Consider the following 18711-nt stretch of genomic DNA (forward strand, 5'->3'; position numbering starts at 1 on the left):
CGTGGTAACTCTGAGGAGGTGGCAGAGTATTCCTCACCTGGGGCGTGAGGCTGGGGGCGGGGCCTCCGGTGGCACCCCGCAAGAACACCTGCAGCAAAGACTCACGAGCCAGCAGCTTCAGAACACACACACACACGGCTACACACACACACACACAGCTACACACACACACACAGCTACACACACACACACACAGACAGTGAACAAAAACAAAAAAGTTTTACCCACAAACACATTAAGTCACAATCAGGCCTCCAGATACATACTGGCAGCACACACACCACCCCAAATAAATACACCATCATGGAATGCACACTCATTTGCATACACACATCTACACTCACACCCACACAACACTCCAAATAAACACATCATGGAATGCACACTCATATGCATGCATACACACACCCACACACGGTTGTCAGCCTACTCAGGCCACAGAGAACTCAGTGATCAGGTTGAATGCTTTCAGCTGCCAGTCATTAGCCATCACGGAGGAAAGTACATCATAAACGCAGTGCACCAGCCATGGGGTGACACGCATCAGCGCGCACACGTGTGTGTGTGTGGGGGGGATAATAAAACTGCACACGCCGGCACAGCAGACGGGTCAGGCTGTCTGCGGTAAACGGCGGCGTGCGTAACGAGTGCTGTGACGAAGCAAGAGCTCACGTCTCGCTGGAACATCTGAGGGTGACATCAGTCAGCCCGCCTCGTTCCAAAGCTCTCGGATACATAATTCATACACGCCTAAAAAATACATGCCCTGATCCGCCACCAAGCTACGGTGACAGAGAAACTGGGGCTTCAGCGATGTTTCACACCACCACCGTGTCTGAGTGTGCAGGAGAGAGTGGCAAAACTTCATAACAGCCTTCATGAAGGGACTTGGTAGCAGTGTACCGCGAGAAGTCCCAGACAACACACAGGACAGTGTCCTCAAGACCAGCACAGATTTTACCACCAGATGAAAGAGGACTTGCAGGAGGCATCTGATGCCATCCTTTAACTATTAACTGTGTTATTTAACTATTATTCATATTTATTATTCTTATTTACCAAAAGCTCATCGCATGGCCACGTCACGCGGAGGAGGCATCTCTGGTTTGTCAGGTCGCTACCCTCCTCCCCAGACACCCTCTGATGGATTCTAAATCTTAATTAGCAGAATGACAAACACGGCCCACACCCGCAGACCACGCGGCCTGTCAAACAGCCGGGTGAAAGTGTTCACTGAGAGGTAAATTGAATGATTTGGACGGTTAACTACAGAGCAAACTCTTAGAAGACACAAAGAGGGGCGGGGTCGCATGCGGAGGGGCGGGGTCAGGTGGAGGTTACCCGACTTAACGGGACAGAAGTCACAGACACAGGTCAACGGGCGTTTACTTTTATCTCCGGTGATCTCTGAGCAATGCTAAATACAATACAGTCCAATATGCCTTTATATATCCCACCATTAATCAAACGCTTTCTAAAATTGTAGTGCAAAACTGAATGTCCTAATGATGACCTCCCGCAGAGTCGTGCATCACAGGAATCACTCAGCAGTGCCGCGTCGGGGCAGAGTGACTTCCTCCCATTAGGAGCCGTTCAAACTTTTTTAAAATTGATCAAAATGTAAGAGAGAAATGAACAGTGTGTGTGTGTGTGTGTGTGTGTGTGTGTGTGTGTGTGTGTGTCTTAGAAAGAAAGAGGGAAAGAGAGAGAGAAAAATTAAACTGAGCCAAAAAGTGTGCCTTGGATTTAATATTTTATAATTGCCAAGGGACATTCCAAGATCAATGAATTTTTTGCCCGAGACGCACATCAGTAAGAGATGTACTTCAGTCTTTTTAGGGAACGCTGGTCTGTTTAATTCGGGTGTCTGATGCATGTGAAATATGCTTCCCCTGGTCTCCTTCAGGTCCCGGAGGCCAGGCTGCAGGCGAACATTAGCGCCTTTAATGGGCAGGCCTCAGTAGAGCGGGAGTGAGCCAGTAACCCAGCCAGGCTAATGGGCTCAACTGTTTATTCACGCTCAGCCCTTCTCTACGGCTAATTTTAGCCTCTCTGTTTTTCCACGCGCACACACACACACACACACACACACATGCACACACATGCATACACACACACACACACACACGTACACACGCAAACACACATGTACACGCATGCACAGTCTCCCTCAAATAAATAAATAAATACATAAATAAATAAAAACAGAGGGGTGAAAATTAGCTCTGCGTCTCCACTGGGTCTGCTTTAATCCACACACTTCTGAGGAACAGATGGAACCTGATTCACTCAGGAGCAGGAGAGAGGAGGAGAGAGCGGGAGAGGGGAGGAGAGAGCAGGAGAGAGGAGGAGAGAGCGGGAGAGAGGGGGAGAGAGCGGGAGAGAGCGGGAGAGAGCGGGAGAGAGGAGGAGAGAGTGGGAGAGAGGAGGAGAGAGCGGGCGGCTGGTAGCACTTTGGTTTACCAGGGGTGTGTGTCACTGAAGGGACCATGAACACACCTACAGAGAGAGAATAACCTCAGCAGACTGATAACAGCAGATAAATACCACAGATACAGGAGTCCCTTAGCCAAGAAACAAAAGGAGAACATGAGTAACATGAAACAACCAGGGAGAGGACAGTTGCCACGCCGACCAGAGCTGCAAACGCTAGTGATTAGCAACTCTTTAAGACTCATTTATTAAGGAGTTGATTTTTTTTCCTGGGTATAATAAAAACTCAATATCAATACAAACAGTTTCCTACCAGTAGCCAGGTTTAGTACACTTAACTTTAGATTCAACTGACAAATGACAAAAGTTGGTTTTGGCCCCAGCGGACTTTAACAAAGTTTGTGTAGGACAGGTTCAAACCGAAAGCCCACATTCTCATTCCAAAGAACTAGTCATGGTCACTGCTGATGAACTCCAGTTTTACTGTTTAATTCTCACGCTCTTCCTGTGCTGAACGGCAAGATCCTTACTACCCTCAGCACAGTAACTCAATCCACAAAAATAAAATAAAATATGGTGGCCATCTCGATAATAGGACCCTTCCTAAACAAGGAACTGTGATGCCGTTAAAATAAAAGTCTCGTCCAGGATGGACAGTTTCAGTCTGGACAATACAGTATAAAGCAATAGTGAGGAAAACGAATAAATAAAAACATATAAACATTTTCTTTGAATTGGGGAGATTCTCACAACCTACCCATAGAACAGGAGGGCTCGGAGTGAACAGGGGCTGACAAATCCAGGTTTCACACAGATTCCCTGCCAGTCTTCCCTCTCTCTACATTCCCTCTCTCTACATTCCCTCTCTCTACATTCCCTCTCTCTATATTCGATGGGGGGCGACAGTTCAATCCCAGTCCAGGTAGAGCATCTCCTCCGGTCCAGTCTCAGTCAGCTAAAGCGCATCAGCACATGGAGACGTACCTCTGTAATGTTTATGCTGGCAATTCTGCAGTCAATTTTATTTTGCCTCCTCTATAAATTTCAGCTTCTCCTTCTCCAACACCCCCTACTTCCCTGCTGCCAGCAACTAATGAAATACAATTTCCAGAGTTTCCACTCAGTTTTATCCTCGGGTGTCAACCTTGCTGGCTGCAAAACGATGCTGAAAAAATTAATGAGATTAAAAAAGGGAAGTTAACTTTAATAAATAGTAACATGAAATCCAGCTGCGCTTCAGTTCTGTCACAACGCAGTGATGCTCAAACCAATCACTGCAAATTTCACCAACGAGAGAGCGGGCGAGCACGAGGACCCAAACAGACGACACCACGTGGATACAAACCCAATCCAATTACCACAGACTGAATTCGGGCCACAAAGTCCCTTTCAATTTAGAATAAATTCATTCAGAATATCTACGACTACTCAGTAAAAAAAAAACAAAAAAAAACCAACCAAAGCGTCGATCAAGAAAATTCATCAGTGCACCGCTAGGAGCTCTGTGGAAGCAAAACACAGATGGAGGGATGATGGAGCAAAGAGAGTGAAAAACAGCTCACAGTAATTGTGGCTTTAGTTCACTGTGCTGGTGTGGGATGGAGACGCAGGGCTGATCTGAGCACAGACATGACTGCATACAGGATGCTTGCTCACATTAAACCTAAAAAAAAAAAATATATATATATATATATATATATATATATATATATATATATATATATATATATATATATATATATATATATATATATATATACTTGGATCAGGTAACAAGAGATATTCACAGAGCAGTTCAGCCAGACCTGCTTAACGAGAACTGCCCCCCTTAACGACAGAAAGCATCGGTACGTTGGTGGGACGTTTCCGTGCGAGAGCCCCTGTCATGCTAGTCCCTGTGCTTAGGATGCCCCTGCCCATGGGACGCACGCGTGGGTCGCACTGTTGTCACGGCACCCTGGCGTCCTTGGCCAGCAGGTTCTAGAAGCCCAGCCTGCGTTCTGGAGCGTCTCCATGGTGCCAGCTCCACTGCAGAAACAGCAACGGCAAATTTCATTCTTCGGAAACTTAATTATATCAAGATTAACAAGGGAGGTAATTAATTTCTTTAAGACGGGTATCTTCAAAGTGCCTCGGGCATAACTTTGTTGTCAAAACTGTATATTTAACCATTATTTCAGGGCAAAGTATTACAGGCAGTAATAAAGACAAAGCCTTGTTTCTCCATGAATATGGAAATATTCAGGGTGACTAATTTAACACTTCCCCTAAAATATTAGTACAAATTTGTGATTATGTACATATACTTAGCATAAAATCAGTATCTTACACATATAAAGGATGTGTGAGGCAAAGTCGGTTAATTCTGTTCTGCAGTAATGGAACAATAGGAGTGTTACAGAGGGGCGCTCAGGTCGCTGTGTGTTTTACTACTGCCGTAATGACAGTCTCCTGCATTCTGATCGCACTCATAAGGCAGCACACCTCGGCAGCACAAAATGGCTGCCCTGCAGGCCTCGCACACAGAGCTATTGTTCCGGCCGAGCCGCGGGCCAGACACTCTACAAGAGCGCGGGGGAAGCGGGGAGGGAAAGCAGGGGAGGGAAAAAAAAAACAAAAAAAAAACCACACACCGAGGGGCCGTTTCCCGTGTGACGTGCCGGCTTCCAGAAGCTCACAGACCATAGCCCCGAGGGTCTACCACTCCTACCTTGCTACCAGAGAGAGGGAGGGCAGAAAGGAAAGCAGGAGAGAGAGAGAGAAAGGGAGACGGAAAGCGAGAATAACTGTGCGTGTGTGTGTGTGAGAGACATGGAGACGGAGAAAGTGAGCGAGAGATGGAAATGATCGACAGTGTAAGGCAGTTATTTCAGCAAAATAAACCTTTAAAAACCTTTAAAACGACGCGGAACCCGTTCAAAGCCGAGACACACAGGCAGAAAATACCCACGTGTGGACAGCCGGAAATCGCAGAAGACCACGGATACTAACCTTAATAGATTTAAGACTGCCAACATATAAGGATTATCTGATATGACAAACGTGTGTTATTCTCCTCACAATTTAACAAAAAAAGGTGTTTAAACACATCTACAACTGCATCTGCACATCTGGAACATGATTACGCTAATTACGCTTTCATTATTTCCACAATCGTCTACGTAATATCATAATTCCTAAAGCATCTGAAGACAACTGTGTAGGACCATCATCACACACTATCTGAGGCACTTAATGACAGGCTCAAAACGTTCATGAAACCAGCAATAAATGAATGCTAATGAGAACCAGCTAGTCTGACTTTACCTGGCCCACGCTAATTTGCGTTCTGGATTAGCCATTTTAATTCTAATGCTATATTAGTGTGTTATAGCTATCAGTGTGGTGTGTGCTATCCATCAGACAGCGTGGTGTGTTATATCTGATAGATGTGTTAGACATGGGGCAGTGCTTGGGAGCTCAGTTTTTATTCACCTTACAGTTTAAGACCAAAAAATAGAGACAGTATTTACTTTTCGCCTCACGAGAGAATCTATTCCCAGAGGACCCTTGACTAATTTACTGTACATCCCGCAATGTACGCCAGCCATGCGTTCTGTTGCAGACAGCGCCGCTCTGAAACACATGGCTAACACCATCCAGTGAAGGGATGGTTGTGGTGGTCTTATGTCATGTGTCCTGTATTGCGGGAGGCCACGAACCCCTGCTCCTCTTTAACTGGGCGCGCCAAACACAGGCAGTTTCCTCCAATTAGGTTAACCAATCATTTTAGTCATGTGCGGGTTGGCGTGTCACATGACCTGCTGTAATTTCAGGTCGGCTTTTTTCTTTGCAAATCCATACCGTGCTGATGAAATGTGACCTTCACCTACACGGCTCCCTGAAGCCCAGGATCACCTGACGCCGTTTGCTTGGACGGAAAACAGCACTGTACGGAAAACAGTGACACAGTGCTTGTTATGTTTATGCAAACGGACGGCGTTCCTCTGGGAAAAGACTAAAGCTAGCGCACGCGCGCACGCACGACTCCATGGCCTTCTTGTTTGTCTGGCTGAAGACCTGTTCATTAAGTCTCAGGCATGTTTGGAGGAAGAGAGAAGTGAAGGGAGGAGCAGAGAGGAGGAGAGACAAAACTTGTGTGTGAACTCGGGAGTGTGTGTGTGTGGGGGGGGGGCGTTAGTGGGTTTGGACACTCAGGCAGACCGGGCCAGAAACTGCACACACTCCAAGTGGCGATTGATTTACTTCATTAACCAAGATTACAAGTTTAACTTACAAACCAGAGGTCAGAATTTCTCATTAACTAGGGGAGCGTGGAGCGCCGCAGGGCTGGTAGACCACTCTTATTACTGACTACACATTTCAATCCGTCTTTGATGTTCTGCGTCTGCCTGCACCACCACCCCCCACGGCAGGGAGGTTGATTTTAATTGTAGCTATAGAACAGAGCAGCTTGCCTGTGAGGGTGCCTCCTCAGCTATGGCGAGTGCAGCTTTAGTGGTATTGGGTGCCGTCCATAGCCCGAGGCTCAGTTTAATGGCTCCCCCCACCCGTCTCACTCTCTCTTCCTCCATTCCCTGTTCAGATTGTTTTCCACGTGATTCCCGTTAATTTAGCTGCAGGAAAGGGCATCCGTTTTCCTTGTACTTTTCTCCTCTTTCTTCCCGCTTTCTCCTAAACCGCCACCCCCACCCCAACCCCATCTAGTTGTACGCCCGTAAAGTAAGATGGTAGTATACATTTGTACGGCGGGGCAGAGTAGCTGGGTCCCCCACCCCCCCGCCTCCTCTCGGGCTGGGTTAACTGAGGCGGTCTCCCACCCCCGACTGTCTGGATAAGCCTTGCTGGTGGTCTGTTCACCCCTGGCGTCAGTAAACTTGTTCGCCATGCACGTACCGTCGGTACTGGCTGTTTCGTTTGCACTGGAACCAGAGCAGGGACTCGGCGCGATTCGAGTACTGCTTCTGAGCAGTTTTGAGTAGCTCGGTGTGGCAACACTGTTCGCCGTTACCAAGACGACACCACCATCACGCTGTCACTTTCTACAGAGCAGAAAGGTAAAATGGCCAATGGCTAACTTTTCCTTTCTTCCTGGTTTTCCTCCTCCAAAAACCAGTGCCTTTGTACAGCACTTCAAAAGCCTCCGTGTGTGTGTGTGTAAGCCCCTGTCTGTTGTTTCTCTGACCCCAAGCAAGGACCTCCGTCTCTTCACCCTCTGTGCCTCCATATCTCCTGTTCTACTTCATTCTCTCTCCCGCTCTCCCAATCCAGTCCCAGAGCTCTGTAAGGCTTCTTTGTTCCTGTTCTCAGATGACTGTGGATGAGGGGAGAGAGAGAGAGAGAGAGAGAGAGAGAGAGACTCTGGCTATCACTTACAGCCCCTTGGGCACCACACACCAACACCGGGGGTGGGGGAGGGGAGAAAAATACCCAGAGCTACCCCGACAACACACACACACACACACACACACACACACACACACACACACACAAACACGAGGGTGGTCTGCAGGGGGTGTCTGTGGGTAGACCACTTTCCATCGGCAGCTCACCCTCCGTCTCCCCCACACACACACTCTCCAGTATCATAACTTATCCCTCTCCTGATCTCAGGTCGAGGCTTGGCTCTGAGGAACCTTTTGTCTTGGATTAAACAAAACTGAGAGAAGGGGGGGGGAGGGAGAGAGAGAGAGAGAGAGGGAGAGAAAGAGAGAGAGAGAGAGAGAGAGAGAGAGAGAGCGAGCGAGCGCAGGAGAGTGTATAGTAATGCCGTCTGTGTTTCAGCCTGCGGCTGTGTTTCTACACAGATGAAATCTCTGTGGGGTCCCTAAGTGAGTTGGCAATGGGGCCTCAAGTCCAGGGGCCCTTCCACCTGCCTGGGGCCCCACCAAGACCCCCTTGGAAAAAAAAAAAAAGTCACATTGGCTTTGCACTGGAGACACACACACTGTGCTACAATCCAGTGAAAGACGGTGAAAATTAAGTGAAGTTAGTTTTCTTTTTCCATCCATCCACCCATCCAAACTAGCTATAAACAAACAAAGTTTTTTTTGGGTTTTTTTTAAGGTGTGAGTGTATGTGTTTAGGTGTTGGGGTGTGTGTGCGCACACGTGTGTGTTTACACGGCTGCTGTAGAGAGTTCACCCATCCTCCACTGAGGGTCGGTCACTCTGAGAGCAGAGTGAAGGATTCTGGTCCGGCAGGCGAAGAGGTGAAGCTTCCCCTCTGTTAGCACACCATGTTCTCTTAGTCTGTTCTTCCCTTTCAGGAACAGACCACTACACGTCACACACGATGCACCAGAACAACCAACAACCAGGCATTCAAAACCTGGCCATATATAGTCAGAGCCATCAGTCAGACTACTTGAATTTGAATCTTTCAACCTCAAAGAATTGTAGATTTCTGAGTAGATCAGATCTTTTTCTTTTTCAATGCTGCCATAGCAACAACAGGCATTGCAAACAGACATGTCATTAAAACAAACACACACACTCTAGGAAAGTTAAATCACTTGAATTTCATAACAGCCGTAATATGTGACACCTTTGCAAAGTTGTAGGTTGACTGTAGACTGCAAGGAAAAACACAGCTGCTCTTCATGCAGTCCGTCCAGAGCACGCCCCGAACACACCTATTATTTATCGTGGACTTGGACTTCTAGTTAAAAGTTCTCTCTGTCAAAATGATTACAAACTGTATTCCACATTACCCTCAGATTGATATTACAGCGTTTCAAACGATCAGACTTTCCTAGATCAGACCCTCGATGACCATTACTACAAATCAGTGACATTGGACCAATCACATGAAGACCTAGCTGCTGCACAAACATACCCTAAAACATACCTGTTACCTTCTACTCGGATTCTCCATGCAGTTACCTGCAGGTTTTAAGCTCCACGAACCCGGAAAGCCACAGAAAAGGTGTGTCTAACCTCGGGGCCAGTCGCCGTGGCGCCGGGTGAGTCCAGCTTGCGTTTCTTGCGGGGGCCAATGGCGGCCAGCGCCGTCAGGTTGGCGTCTCGCTGCCTCATCTGGGCCAGTTCCTGCTGCTGCATCTGCAGAGACACAAACACATAGTAAGACTTCCGAGAGATCCGGGGAGCAGCTGAGGATACGACTGGATACAGGAACACCGCCGCTTTTAACCAACCCCCCCCCCTGCCAATATCTTTTTGGTTGGTTTTCTGAAAGATCAGCAGCTTAAGAGCTTGTTTGAACGGCCGTGGAAACCTGCCAAGCTTCCAAATAACGAGCACAGGACCGTGAGGGTGCGCTGACAGATGCCAGTCAGCGAGACATCACTGCCGAAAGCTTGGTTCTACACCCTTATGTCCATCCACCACACATCCTTCTGTCCTCCCCCAACACAGTCAAGCAGCCATCATCAACCTAGCCCACATAAGACCACATTATCCACCCATATCGCCATCGATTCATCCAAGCCCTGTGTGTGTGAGAGAGATTGCTGCCTGGCTGTACTGTCAGAGACAGTAGGGTAGCCTGCGGTAATGTCACTGGTGCCTGCAGGGCTGTGAACATGACTGACCCTTATGGAGAACCCACAGACACGGTTTGGAACATGGCTCAGTATATGCACACGCGCACACGCACCATCAGTCTCTTTCACACACATTCATAAAAGCACACACTCATGCACACAAGTGCACAGCTGTTCCACTGTAAGACTGAAAAGCAAGGTGCCCACTGGAGCAGAGAGACTACAACTGATATGTTCTTATGTTTATTCATAGGAGAGAGGGGAGTGTGTGTGTGTGTGTGTGTGTGTAACTAGTGTTACTCTGAGAGGTGTTTAAGCATATGCCACTATGATGACGATGTGTGTTTGAAAACAAAAAGGAACTGAGAAAGCATTCATTAAAGGGTGCTTTTGGTTTTCCGTGTGCGCACGTGTGTGCGTAGTGTGTTCACAGAGCCAGTGGCACAGCATTGTCTTTGGGCTGTTGCCATTTGACATTTAACACTGCAAAAAATACCAAGAATAAATCAAATTTACTGACATCAAAAACAGCAGACAAACTAATTTATCCCACACAACTAACCTGTCCTACTAATCTCACACAACTAACCTGTCCTACAAATCCCCCACAATAATCCCACACAACTAACCCATCCTTCAAATCCCCACACAGTAACCCCACTGCAAACCACAAATCCCAAAACCATTCGATGCTAAATAACTACCCATCTATGGAAATTACACTCCATCATACTGTATGATCCACACAGTAAATGTCCCATAATCCTGCATTTTAGCAGGAATCCAACCATCTAGCCATTTTGAAACATCAGCCGCCTGTCCTGGTCAAATCTCAGTGTGGCAGCTTTTCAGGTTTGCTGTTCAATAAAAAGAAAGAAATTGCATTGTTGATTAAAAAAAAACAACACGTTTTTATAAAAGCTTTTTTTTTTTTTTTTTTTGGCAAAGCAAAAGGTGTCATGCAGAAGTAGTTTATGCATCTGGAAATATGTCCAGTATGGCAGCTCAACTATGAAGACATCAACAAGAAGAGTGTGAACAAACAATGCCAAAACTTTGCTGAGACCTGGGATAAAGCACAGGTCGTTGCCTTGGCAACAGAATACGAGAATCGGAGATGGCTGTTCCAACAGCATGCTTCATGGCAGAAGCACAGGAAAACCCCACTCTCCAGACACAACCCGTATAAAGTGCACACACACACGCACAAATTTAGCAACTGTACTAAAAGAGGGGAAAAAAATATTTTATTTGCTAATCATTCTGCCAAGGAGGCTGGTACATTCTTTGCATATCTTGCATGTAATGAAAAACAAAAACCATACTGGAAGTTTAAAACTGGTTAATTTATTTCCAGTCTGAACTGTGATGACAACTGAACCGTGACCCAGAGAATATGGTCCGGTCCGAACCGACCCGGGAATCGTTACATCACACACAAGATAAAAAACCATGTGAAAAAGTCATGTGAATACATACAACTACCCAGCAGTGTGAACATCCTCAATAAAGCTGTGGAACGCCACCGCATGGCGAAGCGAGACCTGCCAGGCATGCTGCACGGCCTTAGAGCCGACACAACCCCGTTACTGAAACCATGTGGTGTCCTCAACAGAGACAAGCCAGGGCGCACTCTGTTCATTACCCAGAGTGCTTAGCCAAGTCTCACATTCTGGAATGGAGAAGAGCATTAAAGCAGACACACAGTCTCCCCACCCCACAACCACACACACGGTCTGTCCGTCCCCAACCCATAACCACACACAGTCGTGTGTGGTCCCCCCACCCAAAATCGACCAACACAGACCCACACACACTTTATCCTACAGTAAGATCTAACTAGTACACCCTGGCTGCTCTACAGTGCTCAATCCCAAGTGTGCCAGCAGCAGCAGCAGCAACTCCATTAAACCCGCCCATAGACCGGTCGTCTCCACCCACTGTCCCCGCACCCCCTCCGGAGTGCTGGCCTCCGTCTTCCCGCCTGCCAGTTGGTACTAGACCTGGGGGTGTGGTTGGGGGGAGACATTTATGCCCACTTGATAAATGCAGACCTCGTAGTGCCATCTGTGATGCCAGCCAGGCGAGCGCCACGCCGATCCGAGACGAATGACCGACGTCGTCGGCTCGTACCGCTGCGTGGGCGGTATCCATACACGCTCAGAGACACATTACAGGGACATGCCCTCACACACTCCCAAAACACAGCCCTTTATTGTTGAAAACACGCCCATTACACATCAGTTCTCTAAATGCTGTGGCCATAATTAAATCTAGTCAGTCATTTGTTTGGAACACACAGCAACCAGAGTGTTTCCAGCCACAGTCTTGGACAGATCACCTGAATTTTAATTACCAGTACATCAGATGTTGAACCCTGTAACATCTGTCCTGCTTTCTCTTCTTCCTGAATAAAAGACCCCGTCCTGTTCCTACAGGCTGCGTCAGGACACGGTGGTGTTCGAAGGCAAACGCGTGACCTGCAGTCACGTGCTCGTAGTTACCTGACTCAAAACTATGCACATCAGAGTCGCATCTGTGCTGGTCACGGAAAGATCATTACTTAAAGAATAAAACCTCGGCAACGCGGCTGGCTTCTCCTCAGCCAGACAAACACAACACAAGCACATGTCACAGGAGATAAGCTGTGGCATCTCTGCAGTTCTGTGGTACGTCTCCCTTCACAGGTCCAAACGTGCAGTTTCCCAACGAAGTCGTCCACCTTTCTTAATAAACTATGCTTCGTGCTCAACTTTCCACAAGCGTCTTGTACAAACAAGATAACCTTTAGTTTCATTCTGTACACAGAAAAACCCAACATGTTTGATCAATACGTTGTTTTAATAATGTGGCTTTTGGAAAAGGAATGGGAGGGGAAAAAAAATGAAACACCCTTCATATCTTCCCCACATGCCCTTTGGAAGCACACGTCAGTCTTGGCGTTAATCTAATTTTCAAAGGGTAAGACCACAGTGGCATTTCTGGCACCTCCGTCACCTCACAGAAAACTGGTCTGAGTGACATGGCGACGTAAACGTGCGTCACGTGTGCAGCGGTACCGGTGTTACGGGGCTCGTGGATGACTGAACTGCACACCGTACACAGACAATAACGGCACTGGTTACGGCTCGCGTGCGCGTTACAGCCCACGTGCCGTGTGACCGTCAGCAGTACAGGCGCACCTCGGCGTCGTTTTGTCGTCGTGATTCGACACTAGCGAGCTGTGAGCGTCCACATCGGCGCTGGGCCACGGGAAAGCAGTGCTCCGTGTTTCACAAGTGGCGACTCTCAAGGTGGAAAACAAGCACATTACCGCCCTTATCCATCGTGAACACACCCTCTCCCATTCTCTACGCCATGATGAAAGACCCCGAAAGAGCATCTTGGGGGTGGGGGGTGGGGGATGTAGAGCTCTGTAAGCAGTTATGGTCAGACCTGCCTGTGTGTGTGTGTGTGTGTGTGTGTGTGTGTGTCAGCCTGCGCCATGCAGTAAAGAATACAGACCGCCCCCATTTGAGCGCACAAAGAATATAGACCGCCCCTGTAGACCTGGTCATAGTCTGCACACCTTTACAAGACCCCTGCCCCCCCCACAAAAATGCAGTCTGTCTCCTTCTCCCACCCCACCCTCATCTCCATCATCTCAGCGAGGCCGATTTGGAGCGCCGCTCGGCGAGAACGGCATGCGTGTTCCCTGCCCCGCTGTCATTATCTCTGCGAGCGCCGCGCTGTTGCCAGAGAGCACGGCCGCCGTTCAGTCCGACGCCTTTGAAACTCCGCCTCCAGCCAGCCATGATCTGCCTAGCACACGCCCCCAACGGCAGGGCGTGCCCACCCAGGACTGGAACGCTTAGCTAAGGGTAAAATCCCCCCCCGTCTTCTGCTTCTGCTCCACGCTGCCTCTGTCGCACCTGGGCAGGCAGCCTCCCTCTGCATACTGATGCTCACCTGCTACTGATCAGGAGTGTGTGTGTGTGTGTGTGTGTGTGTGTGTGTGTGTGTGTATATATGTGTGTGTGAGGGGGGGGGGGGGAAGAGGTGGGTGGGTGGGGCTTGCTCATTAAGATAGCAGTATAGATGATTTATTCATTGTCAAACCAAAAACCAGGTGGGAAAAGGTAGACGAGAGAATCTTCAGAGGATGTTACTGTAGGGAAGTGAGAGAGGGCTCCCCTCCCCTTTCTTCTCCTCTCCCTCATCTCTCCTCTTCCTCCCCTCATCCTCTCCACGTCCTTTCTTCTCCTTTCTCTCTTCTCTTCCCCTCTCCTCCCCTCTTCCTCTCCTCTCTGAGCCCTGAGGCTGATCTGCAAGTCCCTCTAATTAACAAGGTGAATCATACTGCAGTTCTCTAATTAGCCAACATGACACTCTAATGGAAGCACACGGGCCCGTCTGGCTCTCGCGCCCATCCCCCTCTCTCTCTCTGTCCCGGAAACGACCCGGGAGGGGTTGGGCACGCGTACCGTGCTCCGCTGGAGTGCGAGGGCCAAGGACGAGGGCACGGGGTCAAGTGAGGGCACGGCAAGGGGTTCCTGCCACCTCCAGACGGGCCCTTTCTCCGGAGCACAACTGAAACTCGCCCACCCCATATAATCTCCTCTCTCACTCCCCCCAGCAGAACTGCACACCCCCAAATCCCCTGATGCCAGCATCCCAAGGAGTGCTGTGTAACACAAAGAAAGAGGCCTTCCTAAAGGCGCGCACACACACACACACACACACACACACACACACACACACACACACACACACACACACACACACACACACACACACACACACACACACACACACACGGGCCTTTTGCTGCAGAGACTACATGCCATCTGGCTTGCAGGCAGAAATCTCCCTTTTTGTTGTCGTGCCTCTCATTACGATACTCTGTAATATTCACAAACACGCAGGAGCACCAAAGGTATTTTAAGCGCTCAGTTCCTTTCTCTTTCTTTTCATTTTCTCTGTCATTCATGACATGACTGGGGGACACGCAAGGAAGAATCTTCTGACAACAAAGCAGCCGAGTTAACAACCCCCCCCCCCCACCCCAAACATTCGGTTTGGCTTGTGCCGGGCCGAACCAATATGATGTTTTAATTAACAAGAGCATTTCTGGCTTTGATGTAACATATAATGAATTTAATGGGAAGAGAATAAGGAGGAAATGTGTGTGACCATGTGGTATGGTGTGGGCAGGGCCAGGAAACAGAACAAGGCTGATTATTGGCTGCAGGCCCGGAGAACGTGGTGAGAAGCCCAGCCAGAGGACCTGCCCCGGCCGAAGTTCGAGTCGCGGACCCCCCCCCATGACTGAACGAAACTGAAGCAAGCGCCCCACGAGAACCGTTCAGGAACCCCGATACGCCGTTTAACAATCTGGAGAAAGACGAACCTTCATCCCTCCCTAAATGAAAGCGTGGAGCGCTGGACGTGGCTCAGGATAAACAAACAGGCCCCATTACGCAGGCGCCAGAATGATGGCTCATATTTTCCTAAAGGAAAACCGGGAGCTCAGAACTCATTCAGGCCACAAACTCCTACAGCATCTGGTCTGACTGCACGTGTGCGTATCTTCATGTCATTGGGAGCACACAAAGATGAGCAGAGAGAGAGAGAGAGAGAGAGAGAGAGAGAGAGAGAGAGAGAGATATGCCCGAGGTAGAAAAATATTTGAGGAAAATTATTCTAACAAAACGAAGTTGAGAGATTCCCATTGGACAGCTCTCAGTGTCACCACTCAGAGCAAAAAAGTAGAGCATCGCTACAAGGACAGAGAGGGAGAGAGAGAGAGAGAGAGAGAGAGAGAGAGAGAGAGAGAGAGAGAGAGAGAGAGGAGAGAGAGAGAGAGAGAGAGAGAGAAGGAGAGGGAGAGAGAGAGAGAGAGAGAGAGAAGGAGAGGGAGGGAGAGAGAGAGAAGGAGAGGGAGGGAGAGAGAGAGAGAGGGAGAGAGAGAGAGGGAGAGAGAGAGAAGGAGAGAGAGAGAGAGAGAGAGAGAGAGAGAAGGAGAGAGAGAGAAGGAGAGGGGGGGAGAAGGAGAGGGGGGGAGAAGGAGAGAGAGAGGGAGAGAGAGAGAGAAGGAGAGGGGGGGGAGAAGGAGAGAGAGAGCATGAGCAAGCAACGGGGGAAGGGGAAGCTAGAAAGACAGAGAGACAGAAACATAGAAGGAGACAGACTGTGGTCACTGTGATCTTAAACTTCACAGAGTTAAGATAAGATCTGAACCTAAACTAACCCTAACCCTTGACCCCAACCCTAACCCTTGACCCTAACCTTAACCCTAAACCTAAACCAAAATCTCCCTTTAATGAGCATTGACGACTGACCTCCCCTTTAATAACATTGCTTTATAAACCAACCGTGAAAATAAGTGACCTGACAGGACATGAAGCCCTTCACCAGTTAGCCAAGCTGCAGGAAAGGTAGAGTGTGGCGGTTGACCACACTGCCACCCCTGTGGGGGACTGGGGTTCCACCTGTCCAGGTGGTGTCCCGCTCATCTGAAGCCACTCCATCGTCTTACCAGCTGCAGCACTGGGAGATGCTAATAATGTGGTGTCAGGTGACCAGGGCTGCACTGAGAAATCCATTTAATACACGTTTCACAATGTCACTGTTAAACATGCTTTTGGGTTGCTGCTTTTTGTTGTTTGTTTGTTTCGTTTTATGAAGAAGCCTGATTGCTTAATTTCCTTTCAACATAAAAGTCCCACATAAAAGTCTCACCCCTTTAATACTGAATGAAAGCTACACGCATTTTACAAGCTGCTTCAGGCCACGCCTCCCTTTACTAACCTCCAAAGCATGAGCATTGTTAAACACAAAACAGACAGACAGATGTAACAACAGTCCCACAGCCAAGATGTCATTAGACACATTGGCTGTTGGTGTAACTGAAGAGCGTTGGCATTAGTTAGTGTGCTAGATGACGTTAGCGCCCCCCGCTGCCATGGTCAAACTCTAGAGTCAAAGTCTGGACCGGACCTCAGTCCTCTGCCTTTCGGAAGAGCACACGCATGCAGAGCTGGAAACCGCATGGGAGACGCTCAGTCAGCCCTGGGCTGGCCGTGCCCGTGAAGATGATGCGAGAATGGCTTCAGCTGCAGCAGGACGAGTCTGTCCGCAGTGCCGCGGCAGCAGCTGGGGTTGTGGGGGCTTGCGGGGGGACCCAGGTGGACAGGACAGAGGCTGGCTCTGCTCTGCCCTGCCCTGCAGCCTGCAGCCCGGGCCAGGCATGATGGATCTGTGGCCCCAGAGAGTCTGTGCGCCCTGACACGGTGATGCATCTGCCAGGGCACACGCCGCACCTCCCGCCTGCTCCTGCACGTTTGGGTTCTCTCTCTCTCTCTCTCTCTCCACTCACTCTTTTGCCCCACTACCAACCACCATTAAAAACTGCCCTCGCACTTATCTGGTAAGGAGTTCTGATGATAGGATGTAGGAGCAAGGCTCCCACCCAGTCAGTGGTCTCTCTCGCCAACACACACACACACACACACACACACACACACACACGTTTTTTGGCCATTGATTTTCACTATGTGCATTTTAAAAATAGTCACACTGACCACTGGTCCTTGCCATTGTAGAGAGAGAGAGAGAGAGCGAGAGAGAGAGAGCACGAGAGAGAGAGGATAGAGCAGTGTAACCTGGTGAAGGGCATGAGGGGAGCTGGTAGAACATGCGCCACTGATCCCTGGGTCATGCCCAAACACCCAGCCTCACTACCTACACTGCCCCAGATATCCCACACCACCACGGGCACAGAGTGGACGCATCCCCCCCTCTACAGTGTCCCTCTGCAACTCCACCCCTACGTCCGTCCACCTGTGTCCCCCCTCTACGGCACCAAACGCTCTCCTTCAATAACAGAACCGCCAAGTCAAAGTTCCATGTAAGTACCGAACTGCCTTTTGTAATTTGGGGAAGACATGGAAAGTTCCCCAGTGAAAGTCCCACCCCGCATGGCACTGCACATCAGACCCCCACGAGACGTGTGACGCCAACGACGACAGGCTCGACTGAGACGCAGACAGCGACTCTGGACCCCTCTGGTCCATCAAGGTTACACTCAGAGAGAGAGAGCGCGAGAGAGAGACAGGCACAACAAGACAAAAAGAGAACAATCGCCATTTCTGGAAGCTCAGAACATTGAATAAAAGTGCAATTTCAGCAAAAGACCTTTTTAAAATTCAGACAGAAATTTAGTGCATTTGCAACAAGGGAAGACAAGCACACCTCAGAGAGTGCTGAGATACGTAACCACACAGAGAAAACTGGTATGGGAGGTGTGTGTAGATGAGCATGCGTACGAGTCTGATCTGTACAAGCACACGTGTGTCATGCATGCAGGGGAGCAGCGTGTTACTTAATGAGGATGCGATCCGTTTAGAGAACACTACCGTTGCACAGCCTATTACAAACCACCTCATTTGCATAAGGGGGCTCAGGAAAGGGGAAGGACCTATATCACAACGGCACGGAAATTCAACGTCCAGTTGAATTTAACACCACTATACAGGCCGCTCCCCTGGGTACCCCTCACCTACCACATATGACACAGACTACAGACCTTACTGCACTGAACATAAGTCCTGCATGAATGAAACTGCTGGTGTGGCCTCCTCTAAAATGAACATACCATGAACTGACTGATATATTGACCGACGCTTGATCAATAAATATTGACAGACATATCAACATGAATCGATGCATTGTTGAATCTCTCCCTGAAACTCTTTATGCATCTGTTTTGTCAAAAACAACACAACAATACACCA

At 48.8% G+C, this 18711-nt stretch overlaps 1 protein-coding gene across 3 annotated transcripts in view; it reads right to left on the reverse strand.

Moving 5' to 3' along the window:
- LOC113584288 (transcription initiation factor TFIID subunit 4) overlaps nucleotides 1–18711 on the reverse strand; it is a 46505-nt gene that overhangs the window by 8352 nt on the left and 19442 nt on the right. For 2 of the 3 annotated variants that reach the window (XM_081716199.1, XM_035525753.2), the window contains one exon: nucleotides 9372–9494. In XM_081716199.1, coding sequence (XP_081572325.1) covers nucleotides 9372–9494 — 123 coding nt within the window. Of the gene's footprint in view, nucleotides 1–8555; nucleotides 8695–9371; nucleotides 9495–18711 lie in introns of all 3 variants that reach the window. The other variant, XR_014124231.1, reaches the window with a different exon arrangement.

This window comes from Electrophorus electricus, chromosome 6 (genome assembly GCF_041902795.1).
Source record: "Electrophorus electricus isolate QZ-2024a chromosome 6, ASM4190279v1, whole genome shotgun sequence".
Lineage (NCBI taxonomy): Eukaryota > Metazoa > Chordata > Actinopteri > Gymnotiformes > Gymnotidae > Electrophorus > Electrophorus electricus.